This window comes from Candida metapsilosis (assembly GCF_017655625.1).
Source record: "Candida metapsilosis strain BP57 chromosome Unknown scaffold7, whole genome shotgun sequence".
In the NCBI taxonomy this organism is placed as follows: domain Eukaryota; kingdom Fungi; phylum Ascomycota; class Pichiomycetes; order Serinales; family Debaryomycetaceae; genus Lodderomyces; species Lodderomyces metapsilosis.
In genome coordinates this window covers 673,481-689,630 of record NW_027138165.1, presented here as the reverse complement: position 1 = coordinate 689,630, position 16,150 = coordinate 673,481, and the positions used below count along the sequence as shown (strand labels likewise).

The 16,150-nt window shown below is 39.3% G+C and overlaps 10 protein-coding genes across 10 annotated transcripts; 4 read left to right on the top strand and 6 right to left on the bottom strand. All coding sequences in view use genetic code 12, as the record gives it.

Annotated features, from left to right (window-relative positions):
* Positions 1-73: 73 nt before the first annotated feature.
* Positions 74-1,759, top strand: CHS5 (Chs5p; the record flags this gene model as incomplete). The annotated part of the gene is made up of 1 exon (XM_067693974.1): positions 74-1,759. One exon carries the CDS (start codon positions 74-76, stop codon positions 1,757-1,759), a length of 1,686 nt encoding a protein of 561 aa, XP_067546342.1.
* Positions 1,760-1,862: 103 nt separating this feature from the next.
* Positions 1,863-2,240, bottom strand: VMA7 (H(+)-transporting V1 sector ATPase subunit F; the record flags this gene model as incomplete). The annotated part of the gene is made up of 1 exon (XM_067693973.1): positions 1,863-2,240. One exon carries the CDS (start codon positions 2,238-2,240, stop codon positions 1,863-1,865), a length of 378 nt encoding a protein of 125 aa, XP_067546341.1.
* A 140-nt stretch (positions 2,241-2,380) lies between these two features.
* On the top strand, positions 2,381-3,277 carry I9W82_004857 (uncharacterized protein; the record flags this gene model as incomplete). Its single annotated transcript, XM_067693972.1, has 1 exon — positions 2,381-3,277. The coding sequence occupies one exon, from the start codon at positions 2,381-2,383 to the stop codon at positions 3,275-3,277; it is 897 nt and encodes a 298-aa protein (XP_067546340.1).
* Positions 3,278-3,554: 277 nt separating this feature from the next.
* Positions 3,555-3,782, bottom strand: I9W82_004856 (uncharacterized protein; the record flags this gene model as incomplete). The annotated part of the gene is made up of 1 exon (XM_067693971.1): positions 3,555-3,782. One exon carries the CDS (start codon positions 3,780-3,782, stop codon positions 3,555-3,557), a length of 228 nt encoding a protein of 75 aa, XP_067546339.1.
* Positions 3,783-4,102: 320 nt separating this feature from the next.
* On the bottom strand, positions 4,103-5,104 carry I9W82_004855 (uncharacterized protein; the record flags this gene model as incomplete). The annotated part of the gene is made up of 1 exon (XM_067693970.1): positions 4,103-5,104. The coding sequence occupies one exon, from the start codon at positions 5,102-5,104 to the stop codon at positions 4,103-4,105; it is 1,002 nt and encodes a 333-aa protein (XP_067546338.1).
* Positions 5,105-5,505: 401 nt separating this feature from the next.
* UGA1 (4-aminobutyrate transaminase) lies at positions 5,506-6,924 on the bottom strand (the record flags this gene model as incomplete). Its single annotated transcript, XM_067693969.1, has 1 exon — positions 5,506-6,924. The coding sequence occupies one exon, from the start codon at positions 6,922-6,924 to the stop codon at positions 5,506-5,508; it is 1,419 nt and encodes a 472-aa protein (XP_067546337.1).
* A 682-nt stretch (positions 6,925-7,606) lies between these two features.
* On the top strand, positions 7,607-12,087 carry I9W82_004853 (TBF1; the record flags this gene model as incomplete). The annotated part of the gene is made up of 2 exons (XM_067693968.1): positions 7,607-9,777; positions 10,656-12,087. The coding sequence occupies 2 exons, from the start codon at positions 7,607-7,609 to the stop codon at positions 12,085-12,087; spliced, it is 3,603 nt and encodes a 1,200-aa protein (XP_067546336.1).
* A 123-nt stretch (positions 12,088-12,210) lies between these two features.
* Positions 12,211-13,095, bottom strand: TAF14 (TATA-binding protein-associated factor; the record flags this gene model as incomplete). The annotated part of the gene is made up of 2 exons (XM_067693967.1): positions 12,211-12,975; positions 13,087-13,095. The coding sequence occupies 2 exons, from the start codon at positions 13,093-13,095 to the stop codon at positions 12,211-12,213; spliced, it is 774 nt and encodes a 257-aa protein (XP_067546335.1).
* A 725-nt stretch (positions 13,096-13,820) lies between these two features.
* Positions 13,821-15,023, top strand: BAT21 (branched-chain-amino-acid transaminase; the record flags this gene model as incomplete). The annotated part of the gene is made up of 1 exon (XM_067693966.1): positions 13,821-15,023. The coding sequence occupies one exon, from the start codon at positions 13,821-13,823 to the stop codon at positions 15,021-15,023; it is 1,203 nt and encodes a 400-aa protein (XP_067546334.1).
* Positions 15,024-15,084: 61 nt separating this feature from the next.
* On the bottom strand, positions 15,085-16,140 carry HYM1 (Hym1p; the record flags this gene model as incomplete). The annotated part of the gene is made up of 1 exon (XM_067693965.1): positions 15,085-16,140. One exon carries the CDS (start codon positions 16,138-16,140, stop codon positions 15,085-15,087), a length of 1,056 nt encoding a protein of 351 aa, XP_067546333.1.
* Between the last annotated feature and the right edge of the window lie 10 nt (positions 16,141-16,150).

The window sequence follows — 16,150 nt, the reverse complement described above, 5'->3', positions numbered from 1 at the left end:
AATGCAAACGGTATTCTCAATTCTTTTCAAATCACAACTCAATTGTCCAAGTAAACTCCTTTGCTTAGCCAACATGGTAGAGGTATCGCTTACTGTTGGTAAATTAGATGCTTCGTTAGCACTTTTGCTAACAAAAGATCATCACTTGATTGAATTCCCAACAATGTTATTACCAAATGGGGTTCGTGCAGGATCAATCGTCAAGTTGAAATGTGATCAAGATCATGAGAGTGAAAAGGAGGAAGATTTGAAATTTCAAAATATTCAGGATGAAATTTATCAAACATTTGCTACTCATCCACCAAAAGCTCCCAATTTGCAAATCAAAAATACAACTCAAACTTCATGTGTCTTGGAATGGGATACTTTGGATTTAGGAACTTCTAATTTGAAGAACTTGATCTTGTTTAAAGATGGAAAGAAGTTGGGTTCAATTCCACAACCAATGAATAATAAAACTTCAAAGCTTTCTGGATTACCTGTGGATAAGAGCTTTAAATTCCAATTGCGATTGGATACAACCGCTGGTATCTTTTGGAGTAATGAAGTTGAAGTAAACACCCATAAGATGACTGATCTTTCTGGTATTACTGTTTGTGTTGGTGACTTTAGTCCCAATGATCCATTTACAATTGAAGATATTGAAGATACCTTGGTACGAATTGGGGCCAAACATCCGGCTCAACATCAAGTTAAAGTTGACACAACACATTATTTGTGCACAAGAGAGAATAAGCAAAACCCTGAGTATATCAAGGCCAATGATATGAATATACCTGTAATTAGACCAGAATGGATCAAAGCGTGTGAACGCGAGAGAAGAATTGTTGGTGTACGTGATTTCTATATCAAGGATTGTGTTTTGCCTGATTTGTTTGCTAAGAACTATTGGGGAGACGGTCATGGCTCAAAGAATAACGTATCTTCAGGTGGAGAATCCAAGGCTCAACAAGACACATCTGCTTCAGCTGCATCCAATAGTAGTGCCAATGTTACCGATGTGCAAGCAAACGACACCAACGAGCCTGCTGAATCAGAAAAAACAACCTTGCCACCTTTACCAACTAAGGATGAAAAGGCTGAGACTCTGGAAGATGCACAAGCTACAAAGCCTGACCTTACTGCCACTGAGAACGAGGGGCCTCTTGAAAAGCAAGAAGCTGATACAACAAAGCTTGAAGTTAATGATACTGAAATTTCCACTGCTCTTCCCAATTCAGCCCAGGCGGTAAATGAAACTCTTGAGCAAGGCAAAGAGGAAGAGAAACTTGAGCAAGGTGACGAAGAAGTGAAGAGCACACACGAAGAGCCTGATAACACTTCCTCTGCCGCCGTGAAAGAAGACATCGATGATGCCTTTGAAGCTGTACCTCTTAACGAAGAAAATGTTGTTGAAGTAGAGACAAAGGTAAGTGACCATCCTGTGGAGAGTGAGGATTTGGGACAGCCAGTAGAAGTTGAAACAAAGAAGGAGGAGAAAGCAGCAAATGAAGATGATAAGAAGGAGAAGCAAGCGGAAAACGCAATCGAAGAGCACTCGAAGTTTGAACAAAAGGAAGAAAAAGAGGCACTGAAGGATGAACGAAATGAGTTAAAGAAGGAGGCAGAAGAAGCTAGGGAGGAGAAAAAAGATGAAAAGAAGGAAAAAGAAGGAGAGCAAGGTGAAGAAGGAGAGGAGTCTACGTCAAAAGAAAATTCACCAGCACCTTCTGGGGCCAGTGGAAAGAAGAAGAAAAAGAACAAGAAGAAGAATAAGTAGAGTTTAGATAATTCATACTCCTTGGAATTATAGTATATATTCTTGAAATTGATAGTCTATGCAAAAAGCTACCCTAGTCGAACAAAGCTGTACCCCCGAATCTCTATTCTCCAAACAATCTTCTAACTCTCTTCAATATAGAATCCTTTTCTGGATCATATGGATGATCTTTAGAAGGTATTTCTAAGATTGCTGGAAACGCATTCGTATAACCATCAACTTTGTATCTTATTAAATCCGCCAAATGTTGATTTATCAATAAAATAGCAATATCATCACGTTCTTTAGTGAAAGTGTCAAAAGCCTCATCAATGTCGTCAACCGATGTCTTACCTGGGATAACTGTAAGAAAATTGGTTTCTTTACCTTGCTCGTTGGATACTTCACCGACTCCTGCAAGAAGTAAACCAGTTACTGTATCTTCATCGGCAATTGTGGCGATTAATTTACGCTTTGACATTGCTTCGCTTCCTGAACTCATCTTGGATTATGAGAAATTTGTTTCTGTGCGTTTGTCTATTTGGTATTTGCTGTGGTTTGTTGTTTGACCTGTTTGAATTGGTTTTTCTGGCCTCGACAAAAAAACGTTGATAAAGTTTTCTAAATTTTCACTCTCCATCCATGATCCAAACACCAGCTAAAATGATACGACCATTCTGCCGTAGCATCCACAATCCTGTATACCGTCTTCAACCTCCTCAAAGATTGACCTTGGTACCTATCAGATTTGCCGGACATTCAAAATGGGCCAATATCAAACATGATAAAGCTAAAAATGATGCGAAAAAGTCCAAGGAAGCCACGTTAATTGCAACCAAGATAGAAAGCTGTGTACGAATAGGAGGAAAAGAAGCTAACGCGAGCTTGGAGCAGTTATTAGACAAAGCTAAAAAGCTCAATGTGTCAAAACAAGTGGTATCCAACGCCATCAAAAGAGGTGCTGGTGAGCTTAATGACGGTGCAGCCAACCAGAGCGAAGTTACTTATGAATTTATGGGTCCGGGTGGTGTTGCAGTTATAGTGTCCGCAATCACCGACAACAAAGCTCGTACCGTCATGAGAGTCAAATCGGCAATGGCTTACTTCCAAGCTTCGTTAAGTCCTTGTAATTTCATGTTTGAAAAAAAGGGAGAGATACTTATTGAACCTAAACCTGGATCTGATGAATCATTTGATGATGTGTTTGAAGTGGCTTTAGAGTTGGGTGCTGAGGATTTTGAAGAAGTGGAATTTCCCGATGAGTTTATCCCTGATAAGATGTACAAATTTTATCGTATAATTTGTGACCCATTAGAAATCCATCGACTTAGTAACGAGCTAAGTGCAAAGGGATACAAGTTGCATGAAAGTGCGGTCAGGTACATAGCCAATAAGGATGGAGAGGTGCAATTTCCTGAAGAATACGCTAAAGGGTTCAATAGAGCACTTGACAATTTAGACCAAACACCAGAAGTGTTGGACTATTACACCAACATTGAAAATGAACACGAGGGAAGGATCATGTCCTCGATCAATTGAACACATCTGAATAGTTAGAGGGATAGAGACCTACATCTTATATAGATTACCATTGTATATAGCGAATTTTGCAATTTATTCAATTTCCTATAAAATGTAACAATCGTTTCGATAAATAACAAAAAAGAAATTCAGATTCATAGCTCTACCCTTCGTTCAATTATGGCATCCAGATATAGCTAAAGCAAAATTGGTCATGACGAATTACTTGGTTTGTACTTTTTGCAAGCGTTTATGAATGAAGCGTTAAATGTGGTATTATGGCCACTAAAACCAATTACTTCTTTCCAGTCTCATGGTTGTCCAAAACTTTGTCCAATTCTGACAAGTTAGCATTCTTCCATAATCTCAATTCCTTATCGTTGGCAAAATGTCTCCAAGTGAAGAATACTGCAGAACAGCAAGCAATTCCAACTGCAGCAAACAATGGAGTCATCTCCACTGGGTACTTGATCTTTGGCTTGATGTTTCTGGCTTGTGTTAATAATACTCTTGATGGAATCATTATGGTTGGTATTCTTGAATGAATAGATTTGTAATATTAGAGGGTAAAGGATGTCCTTTGGCACGTTTTTTTTTTTTTTTTTCCTTCTCTCTCTGTTATATTTTTATTTGAAATAAATTTGGTTGGTTGGAAATAATTGTATACAGGATCAACCATACGATTCTATAAGAGTTGCATAAAATGTTAGAATTGCATTAAAGCAAAAAAAAAAAAATCTCACTACTTTTGAAGAAGACTAGTCTCTATGGTTAACCTCTTTCTAATATTATAGTCTATATGCTGGTCTAAACTTGAAATTTGAAAAATATAAAAAAAAAAAGCTACCAAACTTTGATCCAATCTCGAATCGTGTCATAGCACAACCAACTCACGGCCATTGAAGGTACTATTTTGTATAAATTGGCAGTTAACCCCTTGTAGGCGCCAAAGAAGCCTTCATTCTTGAAGATGGAGTATAGAGCGTGTCCCACAGATCTATATTGAAACCCTAGTTCACCACCCGCCATGCTTGCAACCTGATATCTTTTTCTTAGCACGTCCAAAGGATAAATCAATACTCCACCTACGAAACTGCTAAAAGCACCAGCTGAAAGTTTCCATAAAGGGTTTGAAAAGTCTCGAGGGGAGTTATTCATATACTCGCGAAGTCTCTCGTATAATGCAAAATTGATAGCAACATATGGAGCCACTCCCAAAGTGGTGGGAACAATACCACGATACAATGCAAGGAATCCTCCTTCATTTTGATAAACGTCTTTCAATGTTTGCATAACTGTTGGAGCTTCTGCTAATTTACCTTTGTCCAACTTACTCAAGGAGGCAGTTTGAACGGTAATTCGAGCACGTACCAAGTCCAAGGGATAAGTTACAGCGACAGATACAATTCCAGCGATAGAGCCAGAAAACAACCTTTCGTATCCATTTAGCTCATTGTTTGTGAGTACACTCGAGTCGTCTGGGTGTTGATGTCGCCTGTAGTTCAAAATTAAATCTTTGCAATTTTCAAATACAGCAAACTGCACTGCACTATAAGGGAAAATCCTAATACAATTGAGTGTGTTTCCACGAAAAAGGCCCCTCCAACCCTCTTCACGGTACATTTTTGCTATTGTTGGAAACATACCTTGATATGCTTGTTCTGCGCCAGGACCCTGTAATTGTAATAAAATTTTAGCACGCTCAAACGGCGATACCACAGTTCTAGAAACAGCTCCTGCAATTCCACCAGCTAGAAATGACGAGTTTGAATCATTTTTGATAAAGTGTTTAAAGTCCATGTATAATGGCGAAATAGATGCCATTGGGAGTTTTAGCCCTTCCATATTGTTTTAAAGTGGCTCGTGTTGAAGTGGCTATAGTTCCATGTAGTGTGATAAGCGAAAGTAGTCCAAACCAAAGGGACCTATTATAGGTGTATCAGATACTAGATGAGCTCTAGCGTAGATTATCAAGGTGAAGACGGAGGAATATATCTGTCAACAGTCGTATCGGTAAAGACGATTTGACATGTTTCGTTTTCCTTTCTTTTTTTTTTTCTTTTTTTTTTTTTCTTTATTTTTTCTTTGGTCCAAATCTGGAGTTCCCGGCGCGTTAATTGCGCTATCGGCAACCAAACCCCACCATACAGTTACGAGTGGAACGAAATTGTTCCTACACTAATTTCATTCATTATCACATTTATCCATTACCTGAGCTATACATTACTACTAAAGGGCATTCTTTTCTAATACTTTGACAAGACTTTTTCAATAGCTTCAACCAAGATATCAGCGTGCTTCTCTTCAAAAACTAAGGTTGGTCTCAATCTAACAGAATCTTCGGCACATCCACCAATGTTAACACCAGCTTCCTTCATGTCACCTAAGAACTTGTTTCTAGCAGCAGAATTATCCAAAGACCATGCAATAAAAGTAGCTCTGTCCTTTCCTCTCAAGTCACGCAAGTATTTAGGGTATTTCTCTTGTAATTTTTCCAACTTCTTGAACAAGTAATCACCAACTTCTGATGCTCTAGTAGTCAAGTCGTGCTTGACAATCTCCTTACCAATTGCACCAGCCAAAGTCATTCTAGCTGGATCTCCGCACCAGGTATTGAATTGTCTGTAGGCCATGTTTGGAGTAATTTCTGGGTCATGGTAAAAGTAACCAGCGGATTGGAACTTCTTTGAAAATGTGACAATATCTGCTGGTGGTTGCAAGTTGAATCTTTCATGAGCCCACATAACACCAGTAGCACCTACACCGGTTTGAACCTCATCCATAATTAACAAAGCACCATGCTTCAATGTAATGTCTCTTAAACCTTGGAAGAATTCAGCTGAGGCATGGTTATCACCACCTTCTGATTGAATTGGCTCAACCAAAACACCAGCAATAGGGACAGACCAACTCTTGAACAAGTCTTCAACAATTTTCAAGCATCTTTCGTCTTCTTTCTTGTTGGCTTCAACATTGTCTGCCAATGGGTATTTGTAGGATGGGAATTGAGCTTTTGGCCACTTGAAAGCTGGTAAATCTAACTTGTGAATTGGCTTTGAGCAAGTGGTGGAACCAGAGGCAAATAATCTACCATGGAATGCACGCTCAAATGAAAGAATAGCTAATTCAGGTGCACCTGGAGCTTGGTTGTGCATAACTGATTCAATCTCTTCTGGTGTAAAGTCACTTTTATAGCCTCTCTTCTTAGCTTGGTACCAGAAAAAGGTAGCCTTGAATGCCAATTCATTAGCATCAGCACCTGACAATCCAGACCACAATTTGTCTTGACCCTTTGGAGCAACCTTCAAAATATCAGTGACAATTTCATCCAAGTCGCTTCCTGGGAAATTTCCCAATGCAGGCCTGTCGACAATAGCTCTGATCATCTTGTCGGATTTTGCAACTTCAATTAATGCAGGATTGTTGTATCCCAATGGAATGGATGCAATTTGTGCATAAACATCCAAGTATAAGTTTCCATCAACATCAGCAATGTAGTTACCTACCGATTTACAATAGTCAGCAACAAAATAAGCACCACGAGCATCAAATACTTTGCCTAAGTTTTCGATTGCTTGTTTGGAGTTGCTACCTTCGGTGGATTTAACAACTGGTTCCTTTGGCTCTTCCGGAAAGTACTGGGCAGAAATGGATTGAACAGTCATATCTGTATAATAAATAATGAATTGAAGAAAGTAAAAAAAAAAAAAAAGTCGAATCAAAGAAGAAGAGGGTTTTAAAAAGGTTTAAATAGTCTTGTGTAAATCATTCCCGCTTATATTGTGATGCTCCGAAGAGACCTCAAGTAGCGCGTAATCTGCAGTGGCGCATTTCCAAATGAGGAAACATTCCCGCTAAAAAAAAAGGAAAAAAAATAATAGAACAAACTATAAACGGTATTAATAGCCATTCTCAGAGAGGTAACCGCATTGTATTTTGTGATACGAAAAGACGTTAACCAGGATTCAGGTTATGTGTGAGACGGTACTTGATACAGCCAGGCTGTATCTGTGCACATTCGTCTGGCAGTGACACAATTTGGAGGGGTATTTGAAACCCCACTCTGTACTTCACTCTGAGTTGTATGCATGGACTACGTGGTGGCAGAATTACCTAGGAGTTGCTTATGAAAGACTATTCTAAACAGTCGAGTCGCTCTATACTGTGTTACTCTTTCTATACTTCTTTAGTGGATCTAGAATCTACTCTCTGTGTGCACTGAAGAAAAAAGAAAAATTTTGATAAGTAAACGAAATGTAAACATTAACTATTCATAACCATTTGACTCAATAAGGCACGCTTTTTAATCCAATCGCAGACGTTCATAATCCATTCAATATAAAGAAAATGGACGATTCTAATATTGATATTCTTTTGCAACAGAAGCAATCATCAGACCAGCGAAGTCAGGCAGAGATTTCTGCTGAAGAAGCAATCTCATCCATTGCGCATGAACTAACAAAAGATACAGATGCTCACGACCTATTTGAAAGCGAGAAGCATGAGCAACCCCAATCGGGGGATAACGAGCAGGATAGGAAGAGGCAGAAAACTGAAGACTCGTCGTCTACGAACAAGCTGCTAAGTCTGCCCTCGAAGGACATTGAGGCATCCACACTTCAGCACGATAGCAAAAACCAGCCCACGGAAGGTGATCAAAATAGCGGTGAAGATTCTACAGATTTGATCCAACAAGCGCATGACCAGTTACGCCAGTTACAGCAGCAGCAGCAGCAGCAGCATCAGCAACAAGAACAACATGTACAAGCTTCTCGTGGAAATACTGTAAACGAAGAGCATAAAACGGGCAATGCGTCCCTTTCCACGAGGGAGACGATCGGTCAAATACAAGAACAAAACCGTCATGAAGAAGCAACAAGTCGCCCATCTTTGTCTGCAATTCCATCGGACTCGGAACTTTTCAATACAAATGCTGCACATGTCGCTTACTCTTCATTATCGTCGCAATATCAACATCTGAGTATAGATTCGAGACATGCTGTTTTCACCCTGGCAAATTTGTCAGTACTACCTTTGCCAATCGTAGGAGCTGATTTTTTGGCCCCAAGAATTCAACTTTTAATCAACACGTTACCAACGTTGGATAACTTATCGACGCAATTACTACGCATCGTTGCAAAATCGTCATACAAGAGGATTATTGATATTGCTTCCAACCCAGAAACTCCTGAAGGAGCTACATATCGTGACTTGACCTCCTTATTTGAGTTCACAAAGCGACTTTACTCTGAAGAGGATCCGTTTTTATCTGTTGACCATGTTGCACCAGGCATGTGGCATGCGGGTGAAGAGACACCGCGTATCTTCAAAACTAAAGAGCAAAGTATTGAATCGACCCTCAGGAAAGTTAATTTAGCTACATTTTTGGCCGCAACCTTGGGTACAATGGAAGTTGGATTCTTTTATTTAAATGAATCATTTTTGGACATATTCTGTCCGGCCCATGATTTGGATATCAAGTACCATCTAAGTGATACCAGCTATCTAGATACAACAACCTCGATGACCACCACTATTCAAACTGGTGTAGGATCGGCGGTGGGAAGTAAGATTGGTAGGTTATTGAAGCCACAAGCAATGTTGTACCTTGATTTAAAAACACAAGCATACATATCGGCTATTGAAGCAGGAGAACGATCTAGGGAAGAAATATTGGAGGATATTTTACCTGATAATATGGATCAGATATTATTAGCTAGAAGGAATGTCGACTTGTTGTTGCCTTCTGAAGCTGATTTTGTTGAAAGATGTAAGTCAAGGAAAGCACTTTTACTCAATTACGATGAGGGACAAACACAACTTCCCTTGAGTGAGGAATTCAAATGGTTTACCTTCTTAAGGGATCTATTTGACTATGTCTCGAAGAACATGGGTTACTTGATTTGGGGTAAAGGTGGAAAACCAGTCCGTGAAAAGAAAGATTACCCATCGATTAGTCCGGACATGTATGAACAAATCAATGCTAAGATGAACTATAATCCTTCCGCAAACCAGGATGATGACAGTGATTCCGCAGATACTGCAAAGCTTTTACCTTCAGAGATAAGGGAGCAACAAATTCATGTTAATGGACACAAACCAAGTCAGAGAAGGCCGTGGACTCGAGCTGAAGAAAAAGCTTTTAGACACGCTCTTGAGTTGAACGGGCCACACTGGTCCAAAATTCTTGAATTATTCGGAAAGGGTGGTAAAATCAACGAAGCTTTGAAGAATAGAAATCAAGTTCAGCTTAAAGATAAAGCGCGTAACTGGAAAGTATTTTATTTGAAAAATGGGATGCCATTGCCACCGTATTTGAAATCAGTCACGGGTAATTTGGAGGACAGAGTGAAAAGAAGTATATCGCGAAAGGAGAAAACTGCTGCAGCTCCAGTACCGAATGTACAAAAGCAAAAGAAGAAGCAACTACAAGAGCAAGCCAGGGAAGAAGGAAAAGAACAGGAACAAGAACAGGAAAACATTCAAGGTGGAGATAGTAACATCGATAGCAGCTTCAAGTAAGGTATCGGTGGTGGATATCTTTTTTTTTTTTGACAGGCAAGGGACACGTAATTGAAGGTCTTGTTTTTCGTTTTGCTTAACACAAAGGAGTATTTGCTTTAACGACTTTAGTTGAGCGTGAACTAAATCGCAGGCACGGTGTATATCTGAGAAATAAGAGTGTGCTTCAAGAGTATTTTAGGAGTATAAAAGACTTTACAGTTAAGTAGTAATGATAGTTAAGTTGAATCGGGTTTCTCTTCAAATGCGTGCGGGATGTACTCTTACTCAAACCAGTCATGTGTAAGAATGGGCACCAAATTAACGCCCTGGCACGTTGTAGGAATGCATTATGGCGAGGGCCACGTGGATCGCTTTCGTAGACCTCACCCACATATACATCTTTGATAACCTGCTTTCAACTACCAGCTACCGAAGAGAGAAGCAACATCGCTTTTATAAAACTCACAATCATTGCAAGTTCGATCCAACTTCATATCCGCATTATCGTCCCAGCAAGCTCTCCCGTATTGTTTTGTTTAAACAAGAAAAAAAATTTGAATGTTTCAGGTTAACGTTTTGGGTATTATTTTCCAAATTTGATTTAAAAATTAACAAAGTGACATTTTTCTGTTAGTTACATACCAATTTTGCGTCACTTGGTTTGGAATATTATAATAACTGCGTTCACAATATTAAATAATAATTATACTTTTGACGAGCAAAACGCCTCTTGGAATCTGTTATTCCCACTCTTGTCTTTTTTTTCTATCCCTTCGACAAAAAACAACTAGACAGCAAAGTATAAGTCTATCCTGTCTTAGAAAAAACTAACCCTTTGCAACAAGCTCTCCTCCCATCAAACAGTCTGTTACAGTAGCCAACTTCCATAAAGTGTGACACATATTCAAACAATACATCCAGAAAATCGAAACTCGACAACAACGTTTTCACCACAACAGTCAGCAAACCTGGTTTTCCAACGCAAGTTACAACCTCTGGTTCAATTACAAGAGCAATCTGACCAGGAGTCTCTCCTGAAACAAATTGATGCAGCAAAAGAAAAGGCAAAGTTGTTGTATGATGAGATAATTAGCGTTAAAAAGCGAACACAAGATACCAACTTGCAGAGGACCTCTGTAAACGTTGCAACAATACCTCGAGACTCGTGCAAATTGAGGTTATACAACACATTGCGTGGGCATCAGAACAAAATTGCCAAATTGTGCTGGAATGCAGACTCGACCAAGATATTGTCTGCCTCCCAGGATGGATATATGATACTCTGGGACACAATCACTGGTTACAAAAAGCAAGCAATTCAGTTGGATAACCCCTGGGTACTCACCTGTAGCATATCTCCAAATGAAAAGCTAGTGGCCTCAGCTGGATTGGACAATAATTGTACTATCTACAAAATCAAGTCTGACACGACAAACAATCCCGTACAGGTGCAGCAACAATTTCGAAGCAATGCTTTTCCAATGCAATCTGGATTCTTCCAGTCTGTTCAGTCAATTTTCAAAAGTCATACGGCATACATCTCAGAGTGTGAGTTTATTGGTAATAACTCAATTGTGACCGGTAGTGGTGACATGACATGCATGTTGTGGGATATTACAAAGGGGTCCAAGTCTCGTGACTTTATCGACCACGTGGGTGATGTATTGTGTCTCACTGTATTCCCAACTAATATCTTGCTGGACAATCTTTTTATTAGTGGATCCTCAGATGGATATGCTAAAGTATGGGATTTGAGGCTGCCGACACCAACTCAAAGTTTCAGCATCTCTAATAGCGATGTCAATTGCGTTAAAGTTTTTCCAGATGGAAATGCATTTGCTGTGGGATCTGATGATGGGCAAATAAGATTGATTGATTTAAGAAGTGATTGCGAATTGGCCCATTATTCATTAAACCTGGAGATTAGAAACATGCAGACCCTGAGTGTAATGGGGCCAATGACACCTATGACACCATCGGATAGGAAGGCATATACCCTTGGTAATAGCTCCTCGATGTTGACACCATCAAGCGCTCCCATAAATGCGTCATTAGCTTCCAGTGATGGACTAAGCATCAGTTCTAGGAACTCAACTTTGGAAAACTCAGGCGTGTTTTCCCTAGATTTTGGGAAAAGTGGCAGGTTATTATATTCATGCTATTCAGACCACGGATGCGTTGTTTGGGACACTTTGAAAAATGAAATAATTGGCACTTTAGGAAGCGAACATTTGAACAAAATAAGTAGGGTGGCTGTCAGTCCTGATGGTGTTGCATTGGCCACTGGATCTTGGGATTCAACTATCAAAGTATGGAGCGTATAAACAAAAAAGAAAAAAAACAGAGCAAAACTAAGACAACAAAAGCTGATTTACTAAAGATTACAATTTTACACAATTTATACTATACCCCCAGCCCTCTTCTTCCTATACCTCTTTCCCTCCTTTCTAAGCTTCGCCGGTATGCTTCTTCACATAGTCCCACAAACTCTTCAACAACGAGTCGGGCAAAGTATACAAATCCATTGTAAATTCTCCATTGTCAACGTCATTTTTGATATTCATTTCGTTGGTTCTGTTATCTGTAACCATTTGGACCACCACAATCAAATCATCCTCGCTCAATTTGCTCAATCCATTGGCCAATCTTTCCAAATCGACATTTCCTTTGATGGCTCCTTTCAATTTTTTCCTCTCTGCGGCATTTGGTTGAAATTGTGCACCATTTGAAGAGTCCAATTTTCTCTTGAGGCCACCAGCAGCTGAAGCACCAGACGTTGAGCCTTCGTCAAATGGCAAACGGCCACTCTCCGTTAGGATCTTATTCAATTGAGGGTTCTTGTTTGGACCAACTGGAATCGAAATGACATGATCGTTAACATACTTTTCTTGCAAGAAATTTAAATCGTGCTGAAACTTGCGCTCACCAGGTTTGCCATGAATACCCAAAATATGTATAGAAATGGGTATGTCAAACTCACCCCAGCCTTGTTCCTCAATCTTGAATGGTTGTTGCTTAATTGCTCTTATAGGATTAGCAAAAGTAGGGTGCAAGGTATACGTAACTCTATCCAAAATTTTTGCTGGAATCTCCTTCCCCTCTGAGTCAAGCATTGTTATTTGGATGGACCATTTTCTCATTGGGTAGTTTTCAACCGGAGGAACATCTGGCATAATATGTTGCTCGGTTGTTATTCTAATAGTTCTTTTGACCTAAAAAAATTGTTTAGTTAGTAAATGTTATCCAATGCGCCTTCAAAAGAAGAGCTTTAGGCCATTCTGAGAATTACAGGGCACTGACTGGTCTTTAAATTTAATACATACTTCTGACATGACTAAAGATTTGTATGTGGGCTTTGTTTCGGGTGACGAAAGGACTCAGGATTTTTTGTCTTTATTTTTTATTTTTTTTTTTTTTACACTCAATAAGACGAAAATTTGTGTCGACAGTTTGTAGTCTAATTATCTTCAATGGGTAAATGTCACTTTTTCAAATTGACTGCTACTATCCTATCAATGGAAGATGGTTTTCTGGTTGTTGTTGTTGTTGTTGACGACCGTTTTATTTGCAGTGTAATTCCTCATTTTCCTCATGAATTTTTTCTTTTGTTCTCTATGTTGGGAATTTTTGGTGCACCCACGAGGGGGGGGGGAGCAAAGCAAAGCAAGGTGGGCAGAGTTGAAAAAGTGATAAACATCGTAAATCTTGAAAGTAGTGTAGGAGTAGTATGTTAGGCTATGAGCCCTTTACACATCTTGATGTATCGCTATCCTGTAATCTCTTCAGGAACTGTAGTCTCAAGGCGTAGAAGAGATTCGGATAGGTCAAAAAAGGGGGTCAAGACTTATTGAGGACGTAATAAAGGCTACGTGGGGAACAGTCGACAATGACAACGCTTCCGTTTGGCACCCTTTTGCGAAGAGAGTGTGATCCATCAGGACAGACACACACCCGGATCCCAACACTTTCCGGGTAGCGCTGCCCGATCCCATGTTTTCATTTTGACTCATCATCTCCATTGCAAAAGTTTCCCACCTCCTTTCTTTATCCATTGAAAATGTTGGTAGTAAAGAGATGTCTCCCACTTTTACCTCGTCCTTTGATGAGCAGGTCATTTAGTCGGTTCAATCCCATTTATGCCCCAGCTTCTTTAAATGCATCGAATTTAGTAGTTGAAAAAACGACCAATCCAAAGCCGAAACTTCCCAAATCTGAGTTGGTTTTTGGTAAAACGTTTACTGATCATATGTTGGAGGTTGAGTGGGATGCGGAGAATGGATGGGGAACGCCAAAGATTTCACCTTATCACAACTTATCACTTGATCCTTCAACAATTGTGTTTCACTATGCTTTTGAATTATTTGAGGGAATGAAGGCATATAAAGATAGATCCGGCAACATCAGGACCTTTAGAGGTGATAAGAACATGGTAAGAATGAACAAATCAGCAGAAAGAATTGCCTTGCCAGTGTTCAGTGGTGAGGAATTGCAGAAATTGATTGATCAATTGTTAATTCTTGATGAAGACTTTGTGCCAGAGGGACAAGGGTACTCGTTGTACATCAGGCCTACTTTGATTGGAACGACTGCCTCGTTGGGTGTTAGTACACCGGATAAGGCTTTATTGTATGTCATTGCATCACCAGTTGGGCCTTACTATTCTAGTGGATTTAAACCTGTCAGTTTGGAAGCCACTGATTATGCTGTAAGAGCGTGGCCGGGAGGTGTTGGTGATAAAAAATTAGGTGCAAACTATGCTCCGTGTGTTTTACCTCAATTACAAGCTTCCAAAAGAGGTTTCCATCAAAACTTGTGGTTATTCGGAGATGAAGGGTTTATCACTGAGGTCGGAACAATGAACGTATTCTTTGTATTCAGAGATCCATCCACTGGTAAAAATGAGTTGGTCACAGCTCCTCTTGATGGTACAATTTTGGAAGGAGTTACTAGAGATTCTATTTTAGAGTTAGCTAGAGAAAGACTTTCAAACGATAAATGGGTCATTTCCGAGCGTAAATTCACCATTCATGAAGTGAAAGAGGCCGCCGAAAAGGGAAATTTGGTTGAAGCATTTGGCGCTGGTACTGCAGCCGTTGTTTCTCCTATTAAAAACATTGGATTCAGGGGCGAGGATATTTCTGTACCTGTATCTCTTGGAAATTCTGGTGAATTGACTGCACAAGTTGCTGAATGGATTAGAAAGATACAATATGGTGAAGAGGAATACAAAAATTGGTCCAGAATAGCAAAACAAAATTGACTAGGCGTTTCATTAGCTTCCATAAAATATAGATAGATATGTAAAAAAAAAAATATGACATTTAATAGATTGTATTCCTATCGGGTAATTCTTCAATCTGCCTGATAATATAATCTTTCTCCTCTAGTAAGCTAGAATCATGAAAGCTAGCAATATCAAACGTTTTGAAAAATTCAAGGAAATTGGATTTGTTTTTGATTAAGGTTTCATTAACTTTAGGCGTTCTCTTTGGATTGGCAACAAAAAATTTTAATAGATGGAACCCTTCCAATTTCAAATTCTTCAGCTTTTCACTTAGAAGTAGCATCGTGTACTTGAGATTCTTCGTATCAGCAAAGTATCTGTGTAAAAAGTGTAAATTGGCTTTTTGAGATACTAAGTCATTAAGAAGCTTAACACCTTGTCGTTTGGTGACATAACTATTTGACTTGATCAACCCGTTAATCCTAGTCATAAATTCTTCATAATTATTTGCTAAAAATTCAGACACCAACTTCTTATGAAGAGTCATCATATCATTCAAAGTCATCATTGCATCGCAAGCAATTTCAAACGTCGGATTTTCCACATACTTGAAAAAATTCCAAAATAAAGGGCTGCATAAAGCATATCTATTGATTTTTTCAAATTTTAAGCAATCTCGTAATATTTGACCAGTAATAAGAGCTATTTCACTATGTTCAGGACCTCTCATGAGGTAGTCCAATGCTTTTGGTTGTGAGTGAACTAGATAGTCAATAACTGGGGGTGGGGACAGTGAAGTCGAACTTGGTTGTTTTACTCCATTTAATGAGTTTCGTCGTAACAAAGTGGCGTAAACGACAACCACATCTTTACGTGAATCAAAATCCAATTTATTTAAAGAACATGTCAACAAGTACAAGTTTTTCGATTGTAGAAATTCTGTCAATAGTATTTGTATTTGGTCCTGTTGAGGCTCGCTCTCGTCGTCACCGTAGATAATGGTCTTGATCTGCTTTAGATATCTCCCTGCTTCGTCTTGATGTTTTCTATAACTTGACGGATCATTTGTGCTATCGAGTTTTATCAATTGCTCGTTTAAGGCTCGCACTAGATCTGGTGGACTTTTGGGATCTCGTTTGAATAAGAAAGCCATCGCGTGTGTA